This window comes from Calliopsis andreniformis, chromosome 2 (assembly GCF_051401765.1).
Source record: "Calliopsis andreniformis isolate RMS-2024a chromosome 2, iyCalAndr_principal, whole genome shotgun sequence".
Taxonomy (NCBI): domain Eukaryota; kingdom Metazoa; phylum Arthropoda; class Insecta; order Hymenoptera; family Andrenidae; genus Calliopsis; species Calliopsis andreniformis.
In genome coordinates, this window is record NC_135063.1 from 9,082,526 (window position 1) to 9,109,811 (window position 27,286).

The 27,286-nt window shown below is 35.5% G+C and overlaps 4 protein-coding genes across 4 annotated transcripts in view; 3 read left to right on the plus strand and 1 right to left on the minus strand.

Moving 5' to 3' along the window:
- Positions 1 to 666: 666 nt before the first annotated feature.
- On the plus strand, positions 667 to 1,883 carry LOC143186904 (trafficking protein particle complex subunit 2-like protein). The gene is made up of 5 exons (XM_076390760.1): positions 667 to 950; positions 1,106 to 1,278; positions 1,357 to 1,444; positions 1,524 to 1,603; positions 1,673 to 1,883. The coding sequence occupies exons 1-5, from the start codon at positions 918 to 920 to the stop codon at positions 1,713 to 1,715; spliced, it is 417 nt and encodes a 138-aa protein (XP_076246875.1). The 5' UTR covers positions 667 to 917; the 3' UTR covers positions 1,716 to 1,883.
- Positions 1,884 to 2,836: 953 nt separating this feature from the next.
- Hlh54f (basic helix-loop-helix domain-containing transcription factor HLH54F) lies at positions 2,837 to 4,653 on the minus strand. The gene is made up of 2 exons (XM_076392131.1): positions 4,330 to 4,653; positions 2,837 to 3,127 (listed from the first exon to the last, which is right to left on the minus strand). Exons 1-2 carry the CDS (start codon positions 4,651 to 4,653, stop codon positions 2,930 to 2,932), a joined length of 522 nt encoding a protein of 173 aa, XP_076248246.1. The 3' UTR covers positions 2,837 to 2,929.
- Positions 4,654 to 7,029: 2,376 nt separating this feature from the next.
- Yeti (yeti) lies at positions 7,030 to 8,853 on the plus strand. Its single transcript, XM_076392213.1, has 3 exons — positions 7,030 to 7,312; positions 7,767 to 8,141; positions 8,219 to 8,853. Exons 2-3 carry the CDS (start codon positions 7,796 to 7,798, stop codon positions 8,758 to 8,760), a joined length of 888 nt encoding a protein of 295 aa, XP_076248328.1. The 5' UTR covers positions 7,030 to 7,312; positions 7,767 to 7,795; the 3' UTR covers positions 8,761 to 8,853.
- Positions 8,854 to 22,666: 13,813 nt separating this feature from the next.
- P130cas (Serine_rich_CAS and FAT-like_CAS_C domain-containing protein p130CAS) overlaps positions 22,667 to 27,286 on the plus strand; it is a 102,190-nt gene continuing 97,570 nt past the window's right edge. The window contains exon 1 of the mRNA XM_076390326.1: positions 22,667 to 23,017. Coding sequence (XP_076246441.1) covers positions 22,973 to 23,017 — 45 coding nt within the window. The 5' untranslated portion in view covers positions 22,667 to 22,972. The remainder of the gene's footprint in view (positions 23,018 to 27,286) is intronic.

Sequence of the window (27,286 nt, forward strand, 5' to 3'; positions counted from 1 at the left end):
CGTGTCACGATGCTGACGACTCACCTTGATTATTTGAATAGTGACTTCCGTGCCGCAACAGAAGGACGTGGCACCTTTTTTTTCATTCGTCGATTCATATAATCGATCAAGTACTCGAAGGACTTGCTCCAATCAATATTTTTAACTTATGCTGAATTTTTCATTTGTTATAAAATTTGGACAAATGATTTTTGTCCTTATCTATGTGACTGTAGTCATATAGATATTTTTTTTTTTTAAAGATGTACTGTCAAATAATTCCATGGGGGTTTCTAATTTTACTTGTCGTGAATTAGAAATGCTATAGCCATCTAACAGGACATCTATAAAGTAACGCAGATCTCTTTACCATTTTCGTATCAGTTCCTATCTTATCGATTCAGTCTAAAATAAGATTACAACGCCACGAGTGGTAGGAATTGCAATTAGGTATTATCAGAAATATTTCGAACATAAAAAACCGCTCTCTAGATATTTCTTAATATTTTCGTAAAACATATGAACAAAATCAAGTTTTTTATTTAGTTCTAAAAAAAAATCAGATTTTTATTTAGTTCTAAAATAGTCTGGTAGATGGTGTTTAGTGTACAAATGATAAAGCAAGTATGACAGTTTCACCGCTAGATGACACTTGATAATTTGTAACTGTTTGTAACTAAACAAAAAATATACAAAATATAAAATACACTTTATATTCTTCATAATGCAAATACATTGTAAAAAAGAGACTTAGTCAAAAAATTTGATTACACGATATGTATATACATTGAATTTCCTGTGATAATTCGTATGTAGTGAGATTGCTAGATGTGGGGTTATCAAGATCCTAATCAATGATACATTTGAATTGAAATTATAAATTTATTTATTACAAATTGTTATGGACAGTGAGACTAAAAATTTCCAATAATATAAAAATGGCAGTCTGTGTTGCTGTAATTGGGAAAGATGTAAGTACATGTTTTAAGGTTAGAATCTGAGTAGAATTTTAAATTAAAAATTAAAAGTAATTAGAACATAAATAAGTTTTGAAGCATTAATCGTATACTTTACTTGTGTAAAAATCTACTTTAATTTTTTTAACATGTAAAACATCTTTGCACAGAATTCCCCAAAATATATTAAATGTGCAGATGAAACCTTGGCATTGCAATTTCATAGCAAGGTTCACACGTCAATAGATATTATAGAAGAAAAATTGAATGTTGGAAATAAAACAGCTATTGATATAAGAGACTTGTATTTAGGATTATTATATGCTACTGAGGAATATAAAATGTATGAGCATATATATCTTGCTTTATAATTATTGATATTACATTAAAGCAGAAATAAACAATTAGTTTTCAATTTTAGATATGGTTATGCTACAAACACAAAAATTAAATTCATTATTGTATTACAGTCATCGAATATATCTCTACGAGATAATGATGTAAAGATGGTAATACATTCACATATTATTTGATATTAAGATTAGACATTAAGAATTTTTAATATAAAAGTATATATTCTTTTAACAGATTTTTAAGAAATTACATAGTGCTTATTGCAATGCAGTGTGCAATCCGTTTTATATTCCAGGTGATCAAATTAACTCTAAGTAAGTTTATCTTATTCTGGGATGCACCTAATAATAAAACTTGATCTTAATGTCTATATCTATTTATAGGTCTTTTGATTTATCAGTGATGGAAATAATGGGTATCATATGATCTTTCTGTAATGAGCGTATCATACAACAAGAAAAATATAATTTTAAGACAAATGAGTAAAAACAATTTATAAAGACACAGATTGTGCGAAAAGCAAACAAAATGTAATATAAACAACTATATTTAATGGACAAAAACATTAAAAAAATTGATGTATTCGAAAAAGTATATTTTTCTCCTTTTTGATCCAATTATAAAATTTTTCCTTTGCCATAAATTCATTTGGCTCTTCCCCAACTATCTCTGTAGCTAACTGCAATGTATTTTATGATCACAGTAATAATATTTAATTAAATTTACTTGATAAAAGATATGAAAAAGAGATTAGTAGTCTTTTATCATAGGCCTAAAAGAGTATCTTAAACTAATAATTTGCCGAGAGAACGAGAAAATGTGAGGAAACACATGATTCATAAATCCTAAAAGATGGTTTGTATTGACATACGAGGATTCTAAACGACCTCGACCGATTTGTAGATGGAACGAGATATATTATTTTAGTTTTGGGTTTACACAAAAGGCCCTTCGCACTGTTTATTTAACTTGGCGTTCTTTATCCTTCTTGTCTTACCACGTCCTTCCTTAGTTCCCTTCCGGAAGCCGCGTAACATCTTTTCTGACAACCTTCCGATCCCCTCTTGCATTGTTTCCGCGAAATTAATATTTTTTAGATTTAGTGGAATGGAGGCTTTTCAGATTTCGATCGTTCATACTGCGTCTTTCGTATTATCGTCTCTTTCACTTTTTATCCTTTCAGTTTAAAATTGAATACAAAAATACTTGTTACTATCAATTCACAAAATTTCTAAATAATGGCAGAAACATGTAGCAATGAAGTCAATTAACGAAAAAAACATTTTGTCTCAATAAATTAATGTTATATCAAATAAGGAAAAAGAATGCATAATTACAGGGACAAAAATGACAAGTCGAAGGTTTATAATTGTAAAAATACTTTATTGGACTAGTTCTTACATTTTGGCGACATTTCAATGTACATAGAGAATTGCTGGTCTTAGAAATTAATATATTAATAAATAGTAGTACAATGCAAGGCACTCTTAAATAAATATATGTTTTATTATAGCAATTAATTTAGAGCATTGTCAAGTGATGCGAGTTTCTGTTCATTGCTAGAATCTTCTTTGCTTAATTGCTTGTAGTTGTCGATAGAGGAAAAGGAGAAATTATGATCCTTTTGTTTGGAAGAGGTATCAGAAATAGGAAAGCTGAGACTCGTGATTGTGACGCATTGACATGTTCGGATGTCCAGGGTGATGGAAATTCTGTATTTCATGGGTTCCCTGCTGGCCACGGAACTGATTAGAACTCGGTGACGTTGACGACGATATGTTGCAACTGTTGTTCATTAACATTGAAGCGTTGCCGCTTTGAAGCGTGAATGGCCAAGACTGTAACAAACGTTAAAAGACGTCGTTACAAATTCTGGAAACACTTTTTTTAAACTTAAAAACACAATAATCTTCTTAAAAAAAAGATAATTACTAGAAAGAAAACTAAAAGTCCAAGTGATAAAAGATCTATGAATTTCGTAATTAAAAAGAATTTTAAGTTAATTGCTTCCATAGTTTTAAAATACTTATGTAGAAGCTACTTTAGGGAACTATTCAAATTCCATTGTTAATTATGCAAATCGTAACAAAATTTTTTCGAGCTAAGAAATGGTCAAATTTCATATTTTCCGTAGAAGTAATTGAATATTTCAATATCTAAAGAAAAATAAATACGAGAGTACTGATTTTATGTACCTACAATTTAAATTACTACAGAGATGATGATATCGAGAGCAATGAAAATCATTTTTTCAATTGTAAATTACAGACCGTGGTAATATTTGAATCGACTTGCTTCTTTTATGTTTCATTATCCTTTTAGTACATACTCGCACTCGTTAAAGTTGAGTGAACAGAGAATAAAACGTGGCTCTTCAAATAATGGAACTAAGTTAGAATTAATGGAGGAAAGGCTGGATGGAAGCTTTGAAAGTGATTTGGTCCACCTGGGGAGATGTAAACAGCGGAACGCGTCTGCGAAGACGACGTTCGCCGTTGCGACGCCGATTGGATCCACCTGGACCCTTTGTTATTTTACTAAGTCATGATCGTGGTACCAAAAATGACGATTGCATTAAAACGAAAATGTTTTTCCCTGGCCGCTTTAAGACAATTAATAAAAAGAGGTGAAAATATTTCAATTGGTTCAATCTGAAGGGGGAAAATAATAAAAACGCAATTAAAAATAGTGAAGTAGCTGACGATGCCAAATACATCATTAAATGAAGACAAAGTGATTATCTCTTATCAATCAACGAAGAAAGGAGTTTATACATTATTCATTAAATAATAAAGAATGAACAGTAAAATAAAAGTACTTTACTCAAGAATTTTTCTATTTAACTATTATGACAGAATGACAATAACTTGAGAGTCTAAACCTAGAAAACTATAATATATATAAACCTATAAGTTTACACAACGAAGACTAAAGAAGCTTCCTATGAAAGAATGTTACTCCATTTTTTCATCTAGATTCATCCCCCTTCGGATTGCACAACCAGTTCACTGACACCCTGCACACTTTAACAAGAACTTACCAGTGCCAAAGATAATGATCTGGTAGTCTCCGAGTGTGCTTCGCCATCATCCCTGAGGACTGCTCTCAGATGAGCGATGTAAGTAGCGGCAAGACGAAGGGTATCCAGCTTGCTGAGCTTCGTATCAGCTGGTACCCACGGTAATGTGGTCTTTAATCTGCAAAACGCCTTGCTGAGGACTCTCATCCGAGCTCGTTCCCTCGCATTTGCTGCGTTTCTAGGCGCGCGGTTGTCCAATTCATCTTTGCTGTACTTTTCTTCAGAGACGAACTCGTCATCATCGACTTCGAGCGATGGTGTCGAGGCGCGACGTTTGCGTGGCATTTTCTGCAATCGTTACTATCACTGATCAGTCCTCTCGAATCTTCCAGCTGCGTTTCGAAATGTAGCTTTCTTGAACTTGGGGAATAATATTTCAGGCAAACTTTCGGAAGAATTATTAAAAAGATTGCAAAGAAGAATAAACAGTAGACGATATTATCTTTGAGTAAAAGAATATCAATGAACTTTCGATTATCACGTCGATTTGCACCTTTTAGCAAAATGCAAAGATTGTGAAATAAATATTCTTTCTTTCTGTAATTTTTTTCACGTCGAGAAGATCGAAGACGAAGAACACCTTGATTTCCTCACCTCGTTTCTTTTTCGATGGATTTCGTTTCTTCGTCAACTTGTTGGCATGTCACGATAGGTCGCGATGCTCACGCGAAACTAATTGTATCTGAAAATCCTCGACGAAGAGGAGTAAGCTGAGAGGGAAGAGATGAGTGAGTGGAAAGGGAGGAAAGGGAGGAAAGATTAGGTGGAGAAGAGGGAGATTTGAGACGCCCTGAAAATCGGGCGGAGCTTTCGAACATCGAAAGTTTCTTCCTTTGGCTTGGCCACGTCCTACTTCTTCGCTTTTCTTGGAGGTTCTCGTCCAATCGTCTGGTTCTGCGTCATCTGCAGCCACCTGGTCCATCCTTTCCTCTTTTATCTTACACTGAAACATACACGAACAACGCTTTTTCGGGCAAAATCGACCTTTGCTGCGTATGCTTCTCTTCCGGATATCCGCGACATTCTTCTGACAGATTGGTTTACAGATTCTTCCTCTTGTGGGTACTTAAATCATTTTAATTGTAAGTGTAAATTAATCCTCGTATGTTTTGACTTTATTATTCTGACAGAAATTAATTTCGATTACAAGATGATAGTGCTTTTTAATTTTTGGAGTCGTTCCTTAAACATTTGATTAATGAAATTCTTAATTACTTATATCAATTTTTATGGGAGATAGATTGTACTCACAAAGGAGTAATCTTCATTCATTTTGCACTAACTGAACATAGTAAGTCATCTAATTTTTTATGCTGTTTAGTTATAGTAAAAATTATTTTTCTAAGAATTTATTTTTTGCACTTTAAAAACAAGGAATATTGAGAAAATTAATTAAACGAACTTTTCTTCAAATTTTTTTGATTCCTTGTGATTATTTTAAAATACTTTGTATCGTTTTTTATGTACTTTAATTGTTTTAAGATGAACTACAAAATACTATTTCTTTTTGTGAATCTTAACTTCCACTACAGTTTATCGCCCTCCTCAGTTTTCTTCATTCAGACGTTCGCGTAGAAGGAAACGAGCATTTGATCTATTAATCCAGTTAAGATCCTTGTGAACAAGCTGTCATCCATTTCGTTGAAAGGAGGATTCGAAATGGATCCTGTAACACGAGGTTTGCGGTGACCTCGCTGACCCTACTTAACGTCTCGTAGAAGAAGCTGACTTATTGCTCGACAAATTCGTGAAAGCTCCTCCGCAATTCGACACCTTTCCATGTAATTGGCCACGTTCCCTTCTCGGTATGTCCATTAATAGATATCGACATATAAGGTTGAATTTCCAAAAATGATACAGAAGAATCAAGTTCTACAGTACATTCATTTCTATTAAATACTCAAAAGTATCGTATTTGAACTAATTCACGATTTTTAGAGCTTTTAAAATAATTGAACAAGAAATACTAAAACATCAATTAATTTTTAATAGTCAATCAAATACAATAATACAGTACTTAAAATTTCTAAAATATTTTTTTTATCAGTAGAATATGATAGTCTCATTTTTTAAATAGATTCATATAATTTGCAAAAAGAAGCGAAAATATTTTTAATTCTTGTTCAATTAATTAATATTCTTTTTAACAAAATATTTGTCATAGTGTATATGTTACATTTTTGATGGGATAAGTTCCATTATGATATGCATCTCGTTTCTAACTACTAGAATTTGTTTTCATTTAAAAAATCGTAAAATTTGACAAGGGTTGTTTTTGTTACAAATTTTTCAATTTCCTTCGATTAAAAGCCGATTACTAATTTTCCTCCTTTACCGACTTCAGCTAGGTTGTACGTGGTTCTCAAAGCCACCGTTTATAAACGTAGAGGGCGTTGAAATACTAATTGTGTTATGTGAAGTCGATATTACAGGCCATGTAACACAAAATTCCATAAAATGGTAGATCTATTTTACACCTTATCAATGGATTTCCATAATAAGTGGAAGCAGTTATTTATTCAAGTAAATGTAGATCTTATCAAATACAAGTAAATAATGAAAATATTTCTATATTTTTATAAAATTGTGAAATTTCTATCAGCCACTGTTATGTTAAAGTTCTCAGTTTTGCCGATGGCGGCGCTTGAGATGCACTTAAAAATGGCTAACAATGAAAGTCGAACGCATTTGCAAATCGGGAGTCGATTTGTACTCTTCGGTCGTTAATTTTTCGCGATCCCCTCACGTGTGTAGTATTATTTCTTTGATCTGTTTGCGAGAAGCATTAACGGGTTCGCTGGGCATTCATTGAATGTACAAAGAATAAGTGACAAACGATCAAATCAGAAGAACTTCCACAATACTTTGACGAAAGTTCCGGAAGGTGGTTCATCTAGCAACTGAATTTATTTATACGAAAGCCCGTGTTTTGTTGAGAAAATACGTAAGTTCTAAAATAACAAAGATCAATAACTAAATTTTTAGCTCACGGCTATTTGTGAAACTATACGCGTCAAAGAGGTTAGGATTTATATTTGTGTATAAAATATGAATTTGAACATTTTTTGTTTGCGCTTTTTTTTGACACATGAAATTGCTTCCGTCATTTGGTATAATATATAGTTTCAAAATTTTTAAGTTTATGATTTTGTAAATGTTTTCTTTCGAAAAATAGAAATAATCGAATTATTTCATAAGTGTTAATCAAAAATATATTAAAGTTTAATAACACAAGTGATAAAAATAAATATTATTTTATGACTGTAATGACCTAAATCCAGATAAGTATGAATTAAAATATATGAATAATGATTTTTATATCAGAAAAGACGAATATATAGTTTGCTAAAGAATTAAAAGTTTCTTCACTTAATTGCAATATTACTTTTTTGTTGTAGATACTTTATTAACTGAATTTTAGTTGAATATGACTGAAGAACACCAATTGCCTTCTGATTCTGATGAAGATGATGAAGATTATGTTCCTGATGGTGCAGACAGTGAGCCTGTTTCAGAAGTAGAGTCAGAAGGTGATGCTGAAAGTGGCCCTGAAGATGAAAATGATGAAAACAAAAGAGAAACCATTAAGAAGAGAGGAAGAAAAAAAGGAAAGGCTACTAAAACTAAAAGACGCAGAAAGTCAGAGAAAAGTTTAAATAAAGAATGTAAAGAAAAAGATGAAGAAGAAGAACCTGAAGAGAAAAAGAAACTTACAGAAGAGGAGGAAAAGAAAAGAGCTGACTCCCTCTGGGCTGATTTTATGAAAGATACATGTAAGTAATTTAAGTGCATCTTGTGTAACAACTTTTATACAAATCTGGTCTTAATATCATAATTTTATTTTTTACAGCAACTGTACCTAAACCCAAGATTCAAACCCCACAAGATTCAAAGAACAAACCAAAAGAAAAGTCACCACCTTTGGAAAAACCGAAAGTGGAAGAAAAAGTGAAAATAACTAAGGTTTATGAATTTGCTGGAGAAGAAGTAAAAGTTGAAAAGGAAGTGCCAATAGATTCGGCCGAAGCTAGATTGTCTCTTTCTTCTGCTGAAAATTCTGAGAAGACAGGAAATTCTGCAGACACAGGAAATTCTGGTGTTCCCGCAGGCAAAGGTACTGGAAGAGGAAGAGGTTTCAAACGGACTGGCTTAGGAGGAATCTCTTCTGTTCTCGGTCAAATAGGGAAAAAGGCAAAAATTAGTACGCTGGAGAAGTCTAAATTAGATTGGGACAATTATAAAAAGGAAGAAAATTTAGAGGAAGAGATTACTACTCACAACAAAGGGAAAGATGGTTATCTAGAGCGTCAAGACTTTCTGCAAAGAGCAGACTTACGACAATTTGAGATCGAAAAGCAATTACGTAATGCTAATAGACGCAGTGCACGGTGAATTTGTATTCTAATATTTACAAATGCCTCTTCCCTAACATTAAACACGAAAAATGGTATTAAAAGAAATCCCCGATTAGACTTGCCAAGCTCCGACGCTTATAGTATCTATTTAATTCTAATTCCTCAAATTCTCATTATATCATATGTACGACAATGTGATTGCCTCGCTGGCTTGACAATCGGCTGAATCTGTTTACTGAGAAACGGTTGAGAGCCAATACTGTGAGAAGAGACTGATCATTCCAATGTATTTGAGAATAATACAGTATGTTGTGTAATAGTTTAATTTACCAACAACGAGCTTCGTCTCGATCCATTATATCGCAGAACTTCGCATCGAAGCAGGATGTTTTGAAGCTTGATGCTTCGGAAAACCATTATATTCTAACGTTACAAGCTTCAGAAACGTTTTTATTCCGTTTCAGTGAAGGAAAAGGATGATTGACACAGTATAAATAGTGTAGGTATTTAATAAGAGTCCGTTTGAATGATGAATGAATACATAAGTATACGTGTCTTAGAAATAATCATGACATTTAGTTTCATTTACGATCACTGCCTTTGGCGCGTTACGTGACACATATTTCTGTGTTTAGAAACAAGATACACGAGACAAAAGCTCAGATCATTGAATATTAACAGTAAAAGTAATCATTTTATATTTTCCTAGTAATTAATATCAACTAATTCATACGCGTTGGCAGTATAACAGAACTGCTTAATATAACATTTTGTTATAGTTTAATCAGTATCCAAGTTACTCAGTTTTTCAAATGTTGACTCAGGTTATAGTTGTCTAGAATACGTGTAAAGAATACTTCCACAGATACATGTAAGACTTCGTGTTTCATGAACTATTTAATATCTTGAAATGAAAGGTAAAAGTTAAGAAGTTATTTCATGTTCATTATCATGTATTGCATCTTGGTTTCATAAAATCATGTAACTATGACAAGGTCTACAGTGGCCAAAAAATAATCGGAAAATTTATTGTCCTCATTACATATCGCCTTCTTCATACGATGTGCTTTTTTACCATGAAACAGATCATAAGTCGACGAATATTCTATGAAGAATAGTTCCGTGCATTGAACCTTAACACAGTATCAATTTATGTTCAGATTACTTAATACTTATTTAAGTATGCAGAACGTTGGTTCGCAAAACGAAGAATTCTCTGCGAACAATTATAACTGGTTTTGTAAAGAGTAAAATACAAGCAGAACACTTACTAGAAATACTGCTCCATTATTATCCTCTATCTGGAGAACTTCACTTTCCTTCTGTCCTAAAATATTTCAAATATCTCTTTGAATTACTGGAACAATTCCTTCAAAAAATATCAAATATTTTCAAAATTAGTCATTTTTGCAAGAACTTACATCATATCGTTGTCCAATAGATCTAGACCGGTAACCTCGAGCACGAGATGATTTGTGTTGGCAAGAGTGATTGCATCCAGGACTAAAATACAATTAATCACAATTTGAAAACTATTTAATTTTTAGCTTTTCTATATACTAACTTTTCACGTCTGTTTGAAGTGATTCTGAAATTTCGTATTCTTCGAAACATATTAGAAAATCCTCTTGCGATTTTACTTCGTAAACCCCTAAATTTCAATCACTATTAAATTAATTCCCTTCGAGGAAGAGTTTACTATTAATTAAGTTATTCTAACTTTGAAGTCGACGGTCTGCAAGGGCATTTTTGAGCAAGCCTCCTTTTCTTCAAAGCTCGATTTATGGGGTTGTCTGCTATTCCTCTGGGTTTCTGAAAGATTGACGTTCTTACTCAGTCACGAACGAAATATAGAATAATTAATAATATTATCTAGGTATGATAGAAGTTTCTTTTAGTTTACTTTATTTTTCAAGCAACAACAGTCGTTGTATTTCGTAAGAAATGTGCAAGATGTAGAGCAGTTGCAGCCTTTTAGTTCTTGTGAAGCAGCTCCCCTGATGCATACGCAAAGGGACGCCAGAAACTTCCTTTCCGGATTGCTTTCTCTTCTCGCGGACTTTTTGAAGCAGCAACTGGATTTTCTTCTCGTCGTGCTTCGTGGTTTCCGAGTCTCCCTCTTTTTATGACCAATACAGCGGCAAATTGTCTTCTTACTTGCTCGCGAAATACGGCAAGTGGATCTCGATCGACTCGATCTCAACGAGCTTTCTCTGCTTCTTGCGCTGAAAATATGTAGAGCAGAATTTCAGAAAAGATCATCTTCCATACAGTGACTAATTCCTCGTATGATAGACAATTGTAATTATTCTTTGAGCTGGGAATTTGATTAGTGAAAGATCTATCTTTTAGTACTTGAAATTGCTTTTAAAAACACGATTGATTAACAGAGTTATCTTGAAGCTTGTGATACGCAAAAGTTTCTCAACAGCTAAACTGATTAACTGTCTTAGGTAAAAGCATATAAAAAGTTTATAACGTTGTAAATACTGTTTTTTAAGTGTAGCGAGAAAGTGGAAGAGCAATAAATGTTACTTAGCTTGATGTGTAAGACTTTCATATTTTTATATGAATATAAGTGTGTTATAAATATTATAATAATTATAATTACAATATAATTATTGTATCACATGTATAATACTATGTACACGTACAATATATGCATATTATAATTATAATTATAAAATTTTGAAAGTCTTCAATCATTTGTGACATATATGTGAAGTCATTAGGGGAATTACAACTGGTACTATGCATTTTACGCACTATCATCACTGTAATTTATTCTGTAGGTATACTTATCACATTCAGTAATGTGTCAGGCAATATCTAAGAGTTTAGTCTTGTGCTGATTCACGGAAATAGCATGGGAATGAGGATCCTACAGAGAATGCAAGGTTAAAAAGGATTTGTTGCATCGAGTACCGATACGTCTCACGAAAGTATGCAACCGAGTGCAATAAAGGCAATAATTTATCTATCAGCCTCTCACCATATCTTCGGCTGCGTCGATGTTGAACATTCTACAGTCGGTTTCGAGGCCTGACATTTCTTACTGGAAGAAAAATGGAAATCCTTAAGCGTAGAGAATATTTTCCTAGCGATGTAAGGTAAATGACATCATTACTATATCTAGCAATTATTCAGGAATAAGTATTTTAGTTTTTTAAACGAGATTAAATCTGACCTATGGGTTACACTGTATACCATTGGTTACCATGTGTATATTAATTATATTTGTATTTAAATTCTCCTTATTATTCATTTAAATCAGTTATTTTATTATGTGATATATATCTGACATGGTAGAATGAATGAGGTCATTTACCTCATCCACCTCACATTTCTATTTTCATTTTTATCCTTATTTCTTATAACTGTATCGGTAATGTAGTGAAGAATGGTCTTTACTTTTTGCAAATCTTTATGTAAGTCGCTCTTGAGCGTTTCTCTCGACTTCTCGATCTCTTTTTCGACCTCGTGCATTTAGACCTTTTCTTCTTCGATCTTGATGTCCTCGACGTAGAAGGAGATACTCTGTGGAAAGGCTTCTGCGATTTTTTCGATTTAGTTCTTCGCGGTTTAGTGAAGCTAAAAATAAGGATTCATCAATGAACTTTCGAGATTAGAGTGTTCATAGTTTAAAACTATTTCTACTCACACTATAGAATTTTTGTTTGCAGGGCATATTGGGTCCTTGCATTTCCTGCGCATTTTCTGTCACTTTATTATATTATTCGTTCTGGCGAATGAAAGAAATATTTAGCATTGAATTTCGCAATAGGGGAGCTTTACGATTTATAGTAATAATTATTATACTTGTCTGCAATTGATGTTCTATTAACCTCCCGATGTCAAGGAGGATCATGTGCCTCAACATTTTCTTCTCTTTCTGGTCTTACATACATTTTCTTCTTTCCATTTGTTCATGTTAATTATTGTAACAGTTCATTGGGGATTTATTTATTTATGGAATCAATTACTTCTGTCTCTTTTTTGTATTTTATGTTGAAAGTTCCATGGATACTACTGATTTTATATGTTACTCTGACAGATAATCCGATCGAGAGTTTTTGTAAAACGATTCGAGTTCAGATATCGCAAATGCGTTCAATCATAATCACGTTGCACGACACACAAGGTTTAACTTTATACACCTCGAAGGAGATCCATGCCAACATATTTGATATATCAGCGTTAACTAATCACTCCGATTAAATGGCTGACTTGTTGGAAAATATTCTCTTTGAAAGGATATGCGATTACAGTTGCAATCTTTACCATTCATTTTTATAATTCTGATCCATATTAGTTTCATTCATGTACCTTGTGTTGCGATAACTACTGGATTTCTTGCACATAGTTAAGAATAATAGGAAAATGTTACAGTTGTTAGATATAACTAACAAAGATTAAATTATCCTTCTTTTTATGATATAATCGAATAATGTGAAAGAGAGTCGCAAAAGAAAGAAATAATAGGAAATTAAAAACATATCAATTTCTATATTACAAAAGTAGATATTTATTACACCATGCATTAAAATTAGTTACAATCAAACGCTTGGATTCTGTATCGAAATTTGGTCCAAGCAAAGAATCTAAAAAAGTTGAATTTGTTACACATTTTGTATTATAAATACGAAATAATTCATTAATTCAACTATTTTAGATTTTTCACTTAGACCACTTTCATAATCACAGACACAATAGTTTGTGTACAATTATTACTAAATACAAAGTATAAAGAGTACAAAATACATCAATGGATACAAAATTATAACAATAGATAAGCACACAGAAATAGCTCCAAAAAATAGAAAAGAAACAGATAGCTAATCTCCTACATAATTAATTCAGCATAAAAATCCCAGCCCTCGAAAACAATTAATCCTTATCTGCACATAAACACGATCACAAAGAAGAAACTAAAATAATATTACAATCCCTGTCGCAGTCAACCGCAGCGAAATCCAAGGAAGATAAAACAAGACACCTTCTCCGTGGATCACTTTAACCAACCAGCATAATTGGCTCTTAATTTCCTCAAACAAGAACCGTCACGTGTCCCGCGTCACCTCCGAGCGCAATAACGTCGATTTTTTCCCCAGCAGCGGGATCGCGATATCGAGCGCGTCACGAGCGCCGTAAACCCGGGCTACAATCCACTTGGCAGTCAATCACGATGAAATCGGAGGAAGATGAAACGGGATACACTCGGCACGGATCGAATTAATTAAGCAGTAGGTCGTGGCATAATCTACCGAATAAAAGTCACCGCGATAGGAGAGCAGGAGCATTCTGGGCCCAGAAATATTCATTTTTCCCTGGCGTAATCGCGATCGTGAAAGTGTCACGAGCGTCGTAAAGTCGAATTACGGTCCATCGCGGGGATCGGCCGCGATGGAGATAAAGGAGGAAGAGGCAGGCTGGTGAACGAGGAGCAAACGAGGAGAAGGCGCGAAGCTAAGGAACGGTGCGTGTGCATCCATCGACCTCGCGTTCGACGTGTGTGCAAAACGGCAGCAAGAATATCGACGCCAGACTGGCGGCCGTTAGTTGTGGCCTTGCCATCGGCAATTTATTCACCAACCGGAATATCTCCCCGGCCATTCGTTCGTTCGGTAACCTCTATTCGTTCCAGAGCAGAGAGCGCACTCGTTGCTTTCCCAGTTCGAGACACGAGGCGACCGACGCTGAGATTAGTCCCATGATTTCGCTAACGACTCGCGTCTTAACTGGCCAATTGCTCTTGTCGAGGAAATTCTAAACGATCGGGTGGAATTTCCTGTTGGGCTCACTTTTGGAACTCCCTTCATGCTGCTGATAAGAGGGGCGCGGTTGGCGAAGTTGAAACTTAGTTTGAAGGTAGTTTAGATTTGGCGATAGGACGAAGTGGCTGATAAATGGTAAGGGTGGGTCTTGTAGGTGAGATGTTTACATTGTTTATGTGTTGTCTTCGTGTACCGTGGGAGAACTGAAGAAATCAGTCCTTTAAATGACAAACTGGTTAGCTTCGCGAGGAGATATGTGGAGAGAAGTGAGGATGGGATGAGTAATGTGTTTTAAAGTTCAGGAAAGTTTGTCAAGTAAATGAATGAAGTGTGATAAATTATGTAATGTGGATTATTAATTAGTTATTTAAAGGATGATTGAGTTTGCTCCTGAGATGCTGAATTCTTGACTAGAGACACATTACTTTAGTGTCATTTTTCGATTTTGATGAAACTTTGTATACAAGTAGAGCATCAAAAAATATTAGACATGTATTTTTTTAAGCTGCTGATATTTATGTTTGGGGGGTGAAAATCGCCCCCAAAATTTAGCTGAAAAATACATTTTCGTGAATACCCATCTAAACCAAACAGCAAAATTAATTTTACAGTTTCTATTACTATAACATCAAAAGAAATTTTTTTAATTATCTCCAACTACTATAGGTCATTGCGAGTCACATTAATATCACAGTTATTCTTTCTTTCCTGCGCAAAAAATTCAAACCATATTCAGCTGCAAGAAAAATGAAAAGCGCTTCTAAATGACAGGATATACCACGACTGTCTACTTCCCTATTCCTCATGTCCATTCCTCATAATTTCACGTCAAGCGAAAGGACCCCTTTTGCTCGCGATACGTTCCCATCTATTTGCTCCTATATCGTCCACATAATCAAATACACATAATTCCCTTAATCCCACCGCTTTTATCGGTCTCGCCTCATAATTCATTCAACAAGTAGACGTACTAGAAGGGGTCTCTTTTGTGTTCATTGTACTCGTCGATGAAAACTGGAAACTTCCCTTTACCGTAATTATCTTCGTGAAACTCTGATCGTAGTCACGAACTTCTGTTTCCACCGTTTCGTCGAGGATCGCAAAGACTGTTCCTACAACACAGAATAAAGCTGGCCAGTTAGAAACAGTGGCTCGTCGTTATCCTTGCTGCTTATCCAACAAAGGATACGACGAAAGTATTCTTTCCGCGCGAATCCATTGCCATAGTACACACGTTGAGAGTTCGTTTCACGACATTTAAAATATGCAGACGGTAACGATCTAGAGCAAAGCTCGCGGTACTTTTAATTATTAACACTCGACAACAATGCACTGCTGATAAAGCGCATTTGCGTTGAGCACACGCTGGGAAAACACGCTCGGCAGGTAAAATGTTCTAAAGAAATTATGAGGGGTATAAAACGTGCTTGAACTATGCCGACTTCTATGTAGGGCTTTGTAGATAACATTCTACAATTTACTCAGATATTTTCTGCGCACTTTGACTGATCGTGTGTAAGTTTATCTAATTGAGAATATTAAATTAAATAAGTTTTAACAAAAAAAAAAAAGAATGAATTAAGTAAAACTGAAGAAAGTAATTTAATTTTTTATTTATGTGTTTTTTATTATCTTAGATGGCTACAAGTATCGTAATACTAATTTACTTGTAAGTACCTATTTTATAAAAAAGGTGTCACAGCTTTTTTCCCAATCCCAATTAGTTAGGACTTCCTCTTAACCGAATTACAATTTCTTCTGCTTCTTTCGGTCATACATATGCAAAGGGATGACTTCGTTGCAGGCTCGTTGTTAATTTACATAATTGAAGGTCCGTCGTTTTTCGTAGAATGAGCGTCTGTCCAGCAACGTGACAATCGGAAGGGTAATCGATGCTATATCTGTTCGAGACGTTTCCCCCTCGCCAAATATAATTTCGGTGCATCTGAAGGAATCTGCATCGCACAAAAGCAGAGGGTCTATTTCCATCGTGGTCCCTCCTTCGCCATTGGGAATCCACTCTGGTTCCTGAGGTTTTTTCCGACGAGAGCGCCGAGTAGAATTCAGTGACGTATGCGTAGACATTTTTTACAAGGAATAACATTATGTATGGGGTGTAATAAGAGAAAAAAAAATGAGCTTCGAGGTCCAAGTGAGATGAGAGAGAAGAAAAATATGGGTGGGATTTGAAAAGCGGGAGGATTCGTGGAATAAGAGTTATTATAGATATGTATTATCTTTATAATATATTAACTGATAAATTATTTGTGATTAACTTATCGGAAGGTGTTACGAAAAAAATTATTTTTAATTTTGTTTATGACAGTAATGCTGTAGAATTTTTTCAAGTATATATTGCATGTAGTATTTTTTAAAGCATAGTTATATTTCTATGCTATCATATTCTATGTATAACTTACACTTAGTAATGTATTTTGTCTGGCAATATTAATAATGGAAATAATAAAATACGTCTCACTTATCTAATGATCTTCAAATATCGATATCAGATTTAGCATTCAATTACGAAAAACTGTATCTAACTTTTTCTTCTGTCTCTGGAATCATGTAAACGTAAAAATGTGAATTCTGATTATAAACATAGAGTTGTTCGTTTTTAAGGGTTCTATTACGTGAGAATATACCCTCTTGAATACGTCACTGATAAAATTCCAAGAGCTCGTTTTGCCAGAAGTAGACTAGACGAGACTAGCAATAAGATTGATTCGCGCTACCAGGATTCCACCGTCTGGTTTCGCCTTGCGTGCAGCCGACCCAGAACAAAAGTTTTATCTGCTACATACTGTATTTCAACCCTGCACACGCTTGTTGCACGAAATTACATTAACAAGTGTCCTACTTTCCACACGTATAAATAAAAGCCCAGAAGCTCAGATTAATTTCGTTCCAGTTCAATCCTCTCTATTACTCTAAATCAGTAAATAGTTTCGCAAAGTACTCTATTTTGAATCAGGTGAAAGCGAGCAATCTCTGCGATAGACTTACTAAAGTGCCACATTTCAGCTCAGTGGAAACACGAACGTTCTAAAAACGTCCCCCAACCGCCGTTTATCACGAAGGGAACTTCTTGCAGTCGGGATAGGACAACGTAGGGTCAGAGAGTGGACGATGGTTCATTCAGGGCGCTAAGTAAAAAGAAGACGTCCACTCGAAAACGCAGAGACCACTCGTGCCTAAAACACTTGGATCGGTATGCGGATCAATTATATCAAAGAAACGTGGCACGAATTAATACGAACCCGACCATAGTAGGGCCGAGAAACAGAGGATCCGAAGTGGAACCGTTCGACTCCTTTTTACACGATGTTCTTCCGTGCTTAATTCCATTCGACACAAGTCGTAACTGCGACGGTTGTCAAGTTTAGTTTCACGATTTCTCGTATCATCGAAATGAAATAATTGCAGCGATTAACGACCTCTGACTATCGACACTCGTCCAGGTTGTATTCTGCAATTCCAGCTTCCAATTAGTCCATCGATTTCGTTTCTGTCGAGCGTTTATAAATATCCTTTTGCAGTGCCTCTTGTCGGTTTTTTATTTTACTTCTTTGGCTTCTGGCGGAGTGAACCTTTTGTTCCATCTTTTTCGGTCTCCGTGTAAAGTGAGTGTTGAGAAAGGAAATCGTTGCTCTTATCAATGAAACTAAATGGCAAACTCCTGATTACTAGCGCAATTAGAATAATAATTAGACAGTCACGTGTAAAAAAATTATAATTTATTGTGTAGTTACAATTAGAACTTATTATGTGGTGTAATCATTTCTGTTGTTCTATGTTTCGGTTATGATTCTTTTGGGTTACTAAATCTTTTGTAACATAAGTATTTTTAGTTTGAATGTAGAGAAGACTATAATTTTTTTCGCCACTATTTTAGTGTTATAACAAATTTAATTATTTCCTCGAAATTGGACTTCGCCTATTTCAAGTGGAAAGCTTAAATCTCAAATTTTTCACCGCGTAAAATTGCTTAAACGTCCAACATTCAGCCAAACAGTATTTCGACAATCAATGTGCTACTGTATTTACTTTTTCGCTGCGCGCGTCACCTCTCTTTCCTGATTTTTTGCCACTTCTCGTTTTTCCCCTTTTACTGTCACCACAGTGTCTGGCCACCGTTTATGATTTCAAGAGGTCATGTTTTATGAATGGGATATTCGGGAGAACGAAGATTGCTACTTCGTGAATCTATCTTCCTTCGCGAAGGGCCTGCAAGAAGTCGAGCGCTGACTTTAAAGGAAACAAATTCAAATTGCAGTTGGTGATAGTACGTCAGGCGTGTATTTTATCTTCGTTTCAAGTTTGTATACTTAATTGTTCTTCTCTTTGACACCTTTCGGATGAACTCGATGTTCGTAAGAGAAGCATTGAAGCTGTTTGCTTTTCTGTGTTCTCCTGTTCTTTCTCTAATTACAGTCCATTCGAATGGCGCTAATTAAAGAAACGCGTGTTATCCTACTGTTAGTGTAATCTTTATCGTTTACCTTTTTTCTTCGTTTAGTGTACCTAGTTACTTCATTCAGCTTAATCACATCATTAATGTAATTTATCGTTAGTTATCACTACTTCTTTTCTTTTCTCACTGCAAAATCAAATTTCTAATTCTTGAAAGTCTCGAGTTACCAGAAATTTCAATATTCAACTTCCTAAATTTTCAATTTTTCAGTCAGCTTTTTCCAATTTGTTAAATTAAAACTTTGCCAAAATCTATGTATTTATTATTTCATTTAATTTCATTGATTCCATCATTCTTAAGAATATACTTCTAATATTAAGCGACTCCAAAATTCCCGAATCCAAGCGCCCCATAAAACATACCCTCATCATTTCAATAATTTCTTCTCCAACAACCCTCACGCGCCCTCTGTATATTCCAATTTAAGGTCAATTTCACTCAATTGGGCTCGTAGCAAGAGCCGAAGATTAAAAAATCGTCTCGGTGAAAAAGTTTGTTAGTCGTCTAAGAGGAAAAGGCTCTCGTCTGTCGTCATTCTTCAACATTTTCCTTCGACTTTCCTCGCCCCCTCGGTTGCACCCTCTGTGGCGAAGAGTCCCCTTTGGCTAACCGTTCCTCGGTGGCTACGGAAGACAAGTGGCGGGAAAATGTTTGGTTTCTGTTCCCCCGACCAGAGCTACCCTTTTCCTCTTGCTTTCTCGCCTTCTCCTTGCTCTCCTCCGTTGGCTCGTTCCAGCGAGCATGTTTTATGGATAGCCTTCTAGAGGTTTCGCGGCGCCAGCTCTTCCGTGGATACACTGGCCACTTACCGTATCTCCCGCTGTTACGAGCAAGCCAAGAACCTAGACGTAAATGAGATATTGGAATTAGAAAATGAACTCCCTCGCGCCACCCTGTCTGCTATTTGGTGAATTATTCCGGAAGTTGGTGACACGGATAAAAGTTCTTCCTTCGTACTTCACTGGAATATGGATCGTAGAATAGGGAGCAGTCGTCCTCAACCATTACCACTGATCGTCAGCTATGGACCAAATTTCAAATATAGAAATTATAGGTTTAATAGAGTAATTATTATTAGTATTATTATTATTTATTGGTAAACAGGCTGAAGCGCTTTTATACAGTGTTAACATAAAAAAGAGAAATTAAATGAAGGGAAATAAAGAAGGATAGGTAATAAAAAAGGAATTAAGAAGGGCGGGTGAGGAAGAGCAGGAATTATTAGGATTTTAATGAAATGGAGACTAAACTTATCCTTGGTGGTGAGTGTTAGTATAGTAGTATCGAAGGAACCGTAAGATGGCGTCATCGAAGGGTGTTGGAACTTTCCTACTGTACTTTTAATTTTTATTGTTTACAATCTGGAAGTTATTCGGTAGATTAGTAACTAGTATATATTTAGAATGAGATTTGGTGCAGAATATGTTGCAAACAATTTTAGTAGTTAGGAGTTTATTTAATGTCTCTAAATATTAATTATTTTAGAATCATGGCAAAACATCATAAACTTTCAATGATCTTTTGTGATTAAAAAAATTAAGTGTCTTTATCTTTTCTGTATATCAAATGGATACATCATACGATTCATAATAATTATGGGGTCGTTAATGATATAGTGGAAAGTGAGTCGAGTTAATTGTGAATGACTCGTCATAATTTGATGTCCTGTCCTGATACGAAACTCGGGCAGGCCATTTTTGATAAAAGCCAGGATCCTCTGTTCCCATTACATTAGTACATACTAGTACGCATCCTGATCGCCAAAGACTCATTTTGTAGCGGGAACAGCCCATGGTCTCGTGATGTAATCGCCATTCTTATCGGCTACTTTGAAGTTTGAACAGATGTGAGAAGATATAAAGATTAGTAGACTTTTACGCTGTGTAATGCAAAAACCTGCAAAGAATCGTACACGATGGTTATGAAAAAGATTAAAAGGAAATAAAATGTTTTATGCCCTGAAAATGAAAGTAGATATAATTTCAACATGACTGGATATTTAATATCTACTTAATGGTTAGTGTCATGAATGTATTTTTATTGTTCTGACATTCTGACCCTGCTTGCTCATATATTAAAACGAAATATGAAAAAGTATTTCTGAAAATAAATTTCTTTCGCTTATAAACTTACTGTATATTAAGATTACTGAGTGAAATATGTACTATGTGTTTGCGTCGATACCTTGAAAGTACAGAAAGACATCGCTTAAGAAGGTCATAAAAATAACTTTCAGGTAATGCAAGGTTGACAGACAGAGGACGAAGTGTTTGATTGGAAAACAGAAAATGTTTGAGACATACACAGATATGTTTTTGGGCTGTAAAGTGTATGGACTTACCTTTTCTATCACCTTGAATTGCTTAAAATCCATCGTGACCAAACTCATTACATTACAGACTCTTTTTAACTGTCATAATATTGGACCAAAAAATTATTTGAAGGAAATACGATAACACTTCCACTCAAATATTTTTCCTTAGCATTATTTTATTTTTCACTTGTTGCAGCAATTCTGTTTATTTGAAAAAATTCGACATTATAACATATAAATTTAATTTTTGAAACACGAACTTATGCATTGTAGACTTTTCAAATTTCTGGAACCTAGATGTGGTAACATGTTTTAAGAACTTACAGAAAAATTTTCCTAATATAAATCGAATCTATTGAAGCTATCATTCATGAGTTATATATGTATTTATTAAAAAGCAGAGAAAATTTCAAGATTCCTAAAAGGACCAGCTGATGTAACCGATATTTTTAACTGAGCTCTTTTGTTTCGCTGACCGCGGATCTTGATTCATGCCTGCCCTTCCACTTTCAACCGATTCCGCTGCTTTCACGTTTAGACCCTCATAATGTCAGCAAGAGTGTTTGATCCTTCCAACAGGGTTTCCGCGAATTTCAAAGGTTCGACTCGCGGAGGCGCCGTTTAAATTCCAAGTACGGGCGAAGCGGCTGGAGAAAGGAATTCGTCGCTCGCAAGCCGACTCTTTAGATACTATTATGCGTCTTGCGAGACAGCCATTACAGAGTGAATACAAACGAGCCCCCGATGCTACTGGACTCCCACACCCCACAAATGAAGCTATATTTCGTGGGACGAATGATTCACGTAAACTTCTTTATGTTTGTGCAGCGAGTTCTTATATTTAAAGTGTGAATTCTGTTTGTTCGACTATAGTTAATAAGAGTACCATGAGTCGTCGCCCAAATAAGGTGAAGAGAATGCAAATTTTTCTTCTGCAATGTATAAAGAATTAACACAATAATACCTAGATGTATATTTAAAATTACATAATTATCAGTGTGTTAAGATTTTTATTTTAACAAATCTCACTTTTTGTTTGTGCTTCTCTATTGAGAGCATTTATAGAGTTAACGACTGTTTACAAGTTTTCTTTAATTGATGCCGCCGAGTTAGCAAATTCCCGCAAAAGAAATCGTACTTCGTTAGTACTTAAAAAAAAGAGAATTCATTAGCAATCGGCACGAATGAGACCGATGATTCCCCTGACAATTTCATCGGTGGTCAGTCGATAGCGATTAAATTTCAGAAATACCAAGGTGCGTGCGTATTCGGGGGGATGATTGGCGCTCGGCCGTTTCCGTCGCCGCTCGGCGGCGCTCGGGCTCAGCTACACCGCCCGGATCCGTCAGTCTCGCGCACGACTTCGTATCGAAAGGTGCGCGTCCTCGGCTCGTCGCTTCGTCCTCGTCGCGGAAAAAATCGATCGTATTTTTGTAAACGCCGGTTCACGCACCGATTCCCCTGCGTGCTCAAACAATCGTGGAGGCAGTCCTCCGTCGTCTGATCAGTGCGTCGAGACGGTTTCTCTAGTGATACGTATACAAGCCAGTGTGGGTCTCGTGATCGATCCTTGTGTGTATCCTGTCAAGGTGTTCTCTGTTCTCTCGCCAGGATATTATGCTACCGATCGCGCGAGCAGGAAGATCGTTTTGACTCGAGGCGCGATCGGCCACGGATCACCAGCAAAATGTTGCCTCAGACACCTGACATCATCCCGACGACTCTGAATCAGGTAGGAACTTTACTTCCCGCGGTTCCGTGACCTTCAAACTGAAAGTCAGTTTTCGCTGTTCGTGTGTAAAGTCTAGCTAATATTGGATATTAGCTGTGTAGGGTAAGAGACTTTATTATTGTGCCTGAACCTATTACTGTGTTTTCCACATAAAATCTATGTAAAGCAGTAATAGATTCAGGCACAGTAATAGGGTCTCTTATCTTATTTAAAAAATGAAGTGCCAGGAAGCGCAGGCAAGGACTGTCTTCTTTACTTCTGTAGTTTGGCCACGTTGTTGTGATTCATTTTTTGAAGATATAGCTAGTGTACAGTATCAGGTGCTGTTCAGGGTTAGGTATACTTACTCTAGTGTCTCTTGGGGACATTGGGTGATCAGTTTAAGTGGAGATCCTTTAATGAGTGTTGGTAGTACTTACAGTGTTAATAGCGTTTATAATGGATATTGCCAACACTCGGAGGGTTTCCAGTTAAAGTGACCACCCTGTATAGTGACTTCGTAAAAACAGCAAGGGTTCAAGTTCTTCCTGCTTCTGACAATAAGCGTCTCAGTAGCACGTTGGGAGCCTGGGACAGCTCAGGAACTGTAGTAGTTCTTTGGAACCTTAGAGTAGCTGTCCCAAGGAGGGCTTTGGAATTTCGAGGAGGCCAAGAAAGTAAACGTGGCCAAACCAAGTAGCAGAGAACACATTTCATGACTTACATCTACAAGAGTATTGCATAGGACGCCACTTGAGTGGACCCAAGTCACTGTATCTGTGACTGTAAAGCAAAACGATCTAAGTCACATGTTTTTGTTTTCGAGATCCTGGCGTTTAAGATTTTCAGCTTCGTTACTGTCTCATAGCCTCGTGTCTTCTTGGACTCTTATTCTCAGATGAAAAAATTCTTTTAATACTCCTTCCTCTTTCTAGAAATAAAAATTCTATATTCTAGAAATCAGTGAAAAATTCTTTGAAAATGTGACATAAGTCATATCGCCTTACAACCACAGATATTTTCGAGTGGCACTATAACTCGACGTGCAAACGTCAAACTGGCGCATTGTTTACCCCTCGAATTTCTCGCGAGCCTTATCGCGGATCCAGAGCTCCAAATTTGTTCGTTCCTCCTCGTCACTGTTGGAACACGTAAACTCGTTTCGACGTCCAGGAGAAATTCGTGGAACGCCTCTTGCCGTGACTCGCTGCTTTTTACCGATGCCTCTTTCGCGTGGACGCGCGCGCGCGCGAGTTCACCGTGAAAGCTGGCGCGCACACACAACCCCTCGTGTTCGATTTTATCGATTCGCTAACGTGACAAGTTCAGAGCGGTTACCGCGAAACGTGTACCAATTCGATGGCGATTGTGATCGTCGGGTGTAGAGTGTTTACTTAATATAAGCTCGTCGATATTTCTGGTACGTTTTTGTTTATCGTTCCATTTCGTTCGGACGATTTTTCGCGAATAAAAGTAGAAATCGGCGTTCGTGTTCGGTATAGAATGGATATCGGATCGGGGTGTCGTATAAGCGCGCCACTCCTGTCAAGATGGCGCGGAAAAGACAAATATTTGCGGTTCGTGGTTTCGAGAACACGGTATTACGGGGAACAGAAAGTTCGTTGTGTCGCGTTGTGTCAATATTACGTGCTCGTCCTGACTTTAATAAAATGTCCACCGAGCGGTGTTCGACGCTGGACGACTGGTTAGCTTTCTACGTTTATTCGATCGATCGTATTCTAAACAGATCATTTTCGAATGCACCGATCGTCTCGCGTCTACTGTTTTCGTTTAGGCTGTTGCATATTTTAGCGACGCGGATAGAAGAAATGTTTTTTGAATAATTTTTAAAGCGCTTTAGCTCTAAGTGGTATTTCCTAATTGAATTTAATAAGCGACCTTCGGTTGATAGGGATTCTTTAAGTAAACGTGGAGATTGTGTTTAGCGACTTGCTATGCGAGGCAGGTGATTATGAGACAGAGAAATATTCTTGAGAAATAGTTTGCTTTGGGCCAATAAGTAGTTGCGTAAAATTCAATTGTTTTTAAAATCTGTTTTCTATAGCCCTGAGTTTATGGTATTCTGGTTCTAGTGATTTCAGACAATTCTTCCATTTGTTGCTTTCATTACGATAGTAATGTTGTCGTGGGCACATTTGAAATTACATTATTTAAAATATCATATTAAATACTCTCATTTTATTTTAATGCAGGAAGAAAACATTCATCTTTCAGAAAGTGAATCTAATATTAATTTTCTTTTGCTAAATTTAAAACAAAAAAAAAAATGAGGAAATGCTTCACTATTTGAAATTATTACTACTTCAAACCAATCGAATTTCAAATTAATGATAGTATACAAAATAATGCTCTGAAACAAATGATTTCAGATAATTATGTTTTATTTGAATTTCAAATAAAACTTGCTCAATTCAGTAGTCATAGTATTAATCTACATATCGATGACTAATCGTGAGACTTCCAACTCTCGAAATCGTACGGAAGTTTAGCGTCAATTTTCCGGGTACGTCCGAGATGACTCATTGTCAAAGGATGCCTACCTGACACAAAGTCATATGACCCTCAGGGAACATCGCCTCCTACTCTTTCGCGCGCAGATTTTGTCAGTCTCAGGATTCTCGGTTCCTCGCCTTAGGTCTGACGTTCCTGGAAGGTGCGTGACGTACTTTGCCAGAGAATTCTCGAGGCTGGTCTTATCGATTGTTTCGAAAGCTGATGTCAAACAAGACACTTTCGTTGCTAGTTCCTGTAGAGAATTTATCCTTATAATGAAGCAATTTACTGACGCCAGTTTTTCGCGGAACGATTACTAATTCGAGACCTGGTTTTAGTAGTAGTGTATTGGTAGCATATAGATATGTACACTTAGTACCACGTGTTAACACTTAAGATATCCTTTTTGAATTAAAAATTGTTTCATTCATATTAGGAATACTAAAGCAGTCTCTTGTATTACATTAAACTTCTTTTAGAAAAATTGTTCAACGTTACAACGCTTCATTATCTGAGATTTTCTGGATTTTTTATTGCAGTTTGCAGATGATTATAGAAAAAAATAGATAAAAGACAAAATTTGTTTGTTAATTGTTGGAAGTTTTAGCGTTCAGAATTGTTTGGATTTTAATACAAAGTGGATTCGTAAATATTATTTTAAAATATAGAAAATTGAGTAATTAGAAATTGGAGCATGTGTTTGGTATAGAAGTAATATCTACCGAGAGTAAAAATATCAATGAAATAATCGTATATTTTTCCTACGCTGCTAGCTATTGTGCAATTTTCATGGATGGGTAATTTTATTAAGAAAATTTGCGTTTATTTCAGTTCTGAGTAATTTAATCGACAGTCTGCTGTTCCATTTCAAGCCGCAATATTAATTGCTGCTCGAGATGCTATTTAGCAAGACCACACGCGCAATAATGATATATTGGTGCACATTCGTTGCCATTTAGGGAAACGGAGAGGCGATTGCTTAATGCCTTGGGGTGAAGTGCATACGTTGAAATCCTTTGCATGGAGTTCCTTTAATCTCAACGTTTACGTACTCAGCGATGTTAATGAAATTACTTATGTAATTGCTGCAGTTTCGAAACGTATAGCGCCTTTTGATAAGTACAATAGAAAACAGTCGAGCACTGGATTAATATTCAGAATTTTATTTTTACTTATAAACAGGATCTTATACAATAGACACAGTTTCATATATTTTCTACGATTTTTATACAAGTTTCTACATCTTTATCTCTGTATCTTAATAATGCAAAGAAATAATAAATTCAAGACGTTTGAAGTCTCTTTGAAATAGTCCAAGGTTCAAGATCTGCATCTTTGACTCTCATATTCATGTAACATGTTATGAAACGACCACAATGGTTGCTTCAGTAGTTGTACATGGTGTATATTCCTGTAAGGTGTCTATTATTATACAAGGAACTCAGTTTCCACAATCTTTTTTAATAAATTATTATTATATTAGGTATTAAAATCATTATTCTCCACTCTTGGTAACTAGAATTACTAAAGCAGCAACATGCTCTACATTATAAGAATAAATTCCAAGTATATATTAAGAATATTAAAATTTGCATAGATTGAGTGTATTAAGAATATCCAAAAGTGGAGTGAATTTTCCAAATTTCTTTACCTTCCTCTCAGCATTTTCATGCATTCTTATATAGGCACCCCAAAGCTCTTCAATGATTATTTTCTGATCATTTAAAGTTAGATCATGTTCCTAATATGATATATAAAACACAGTATACGCCATAG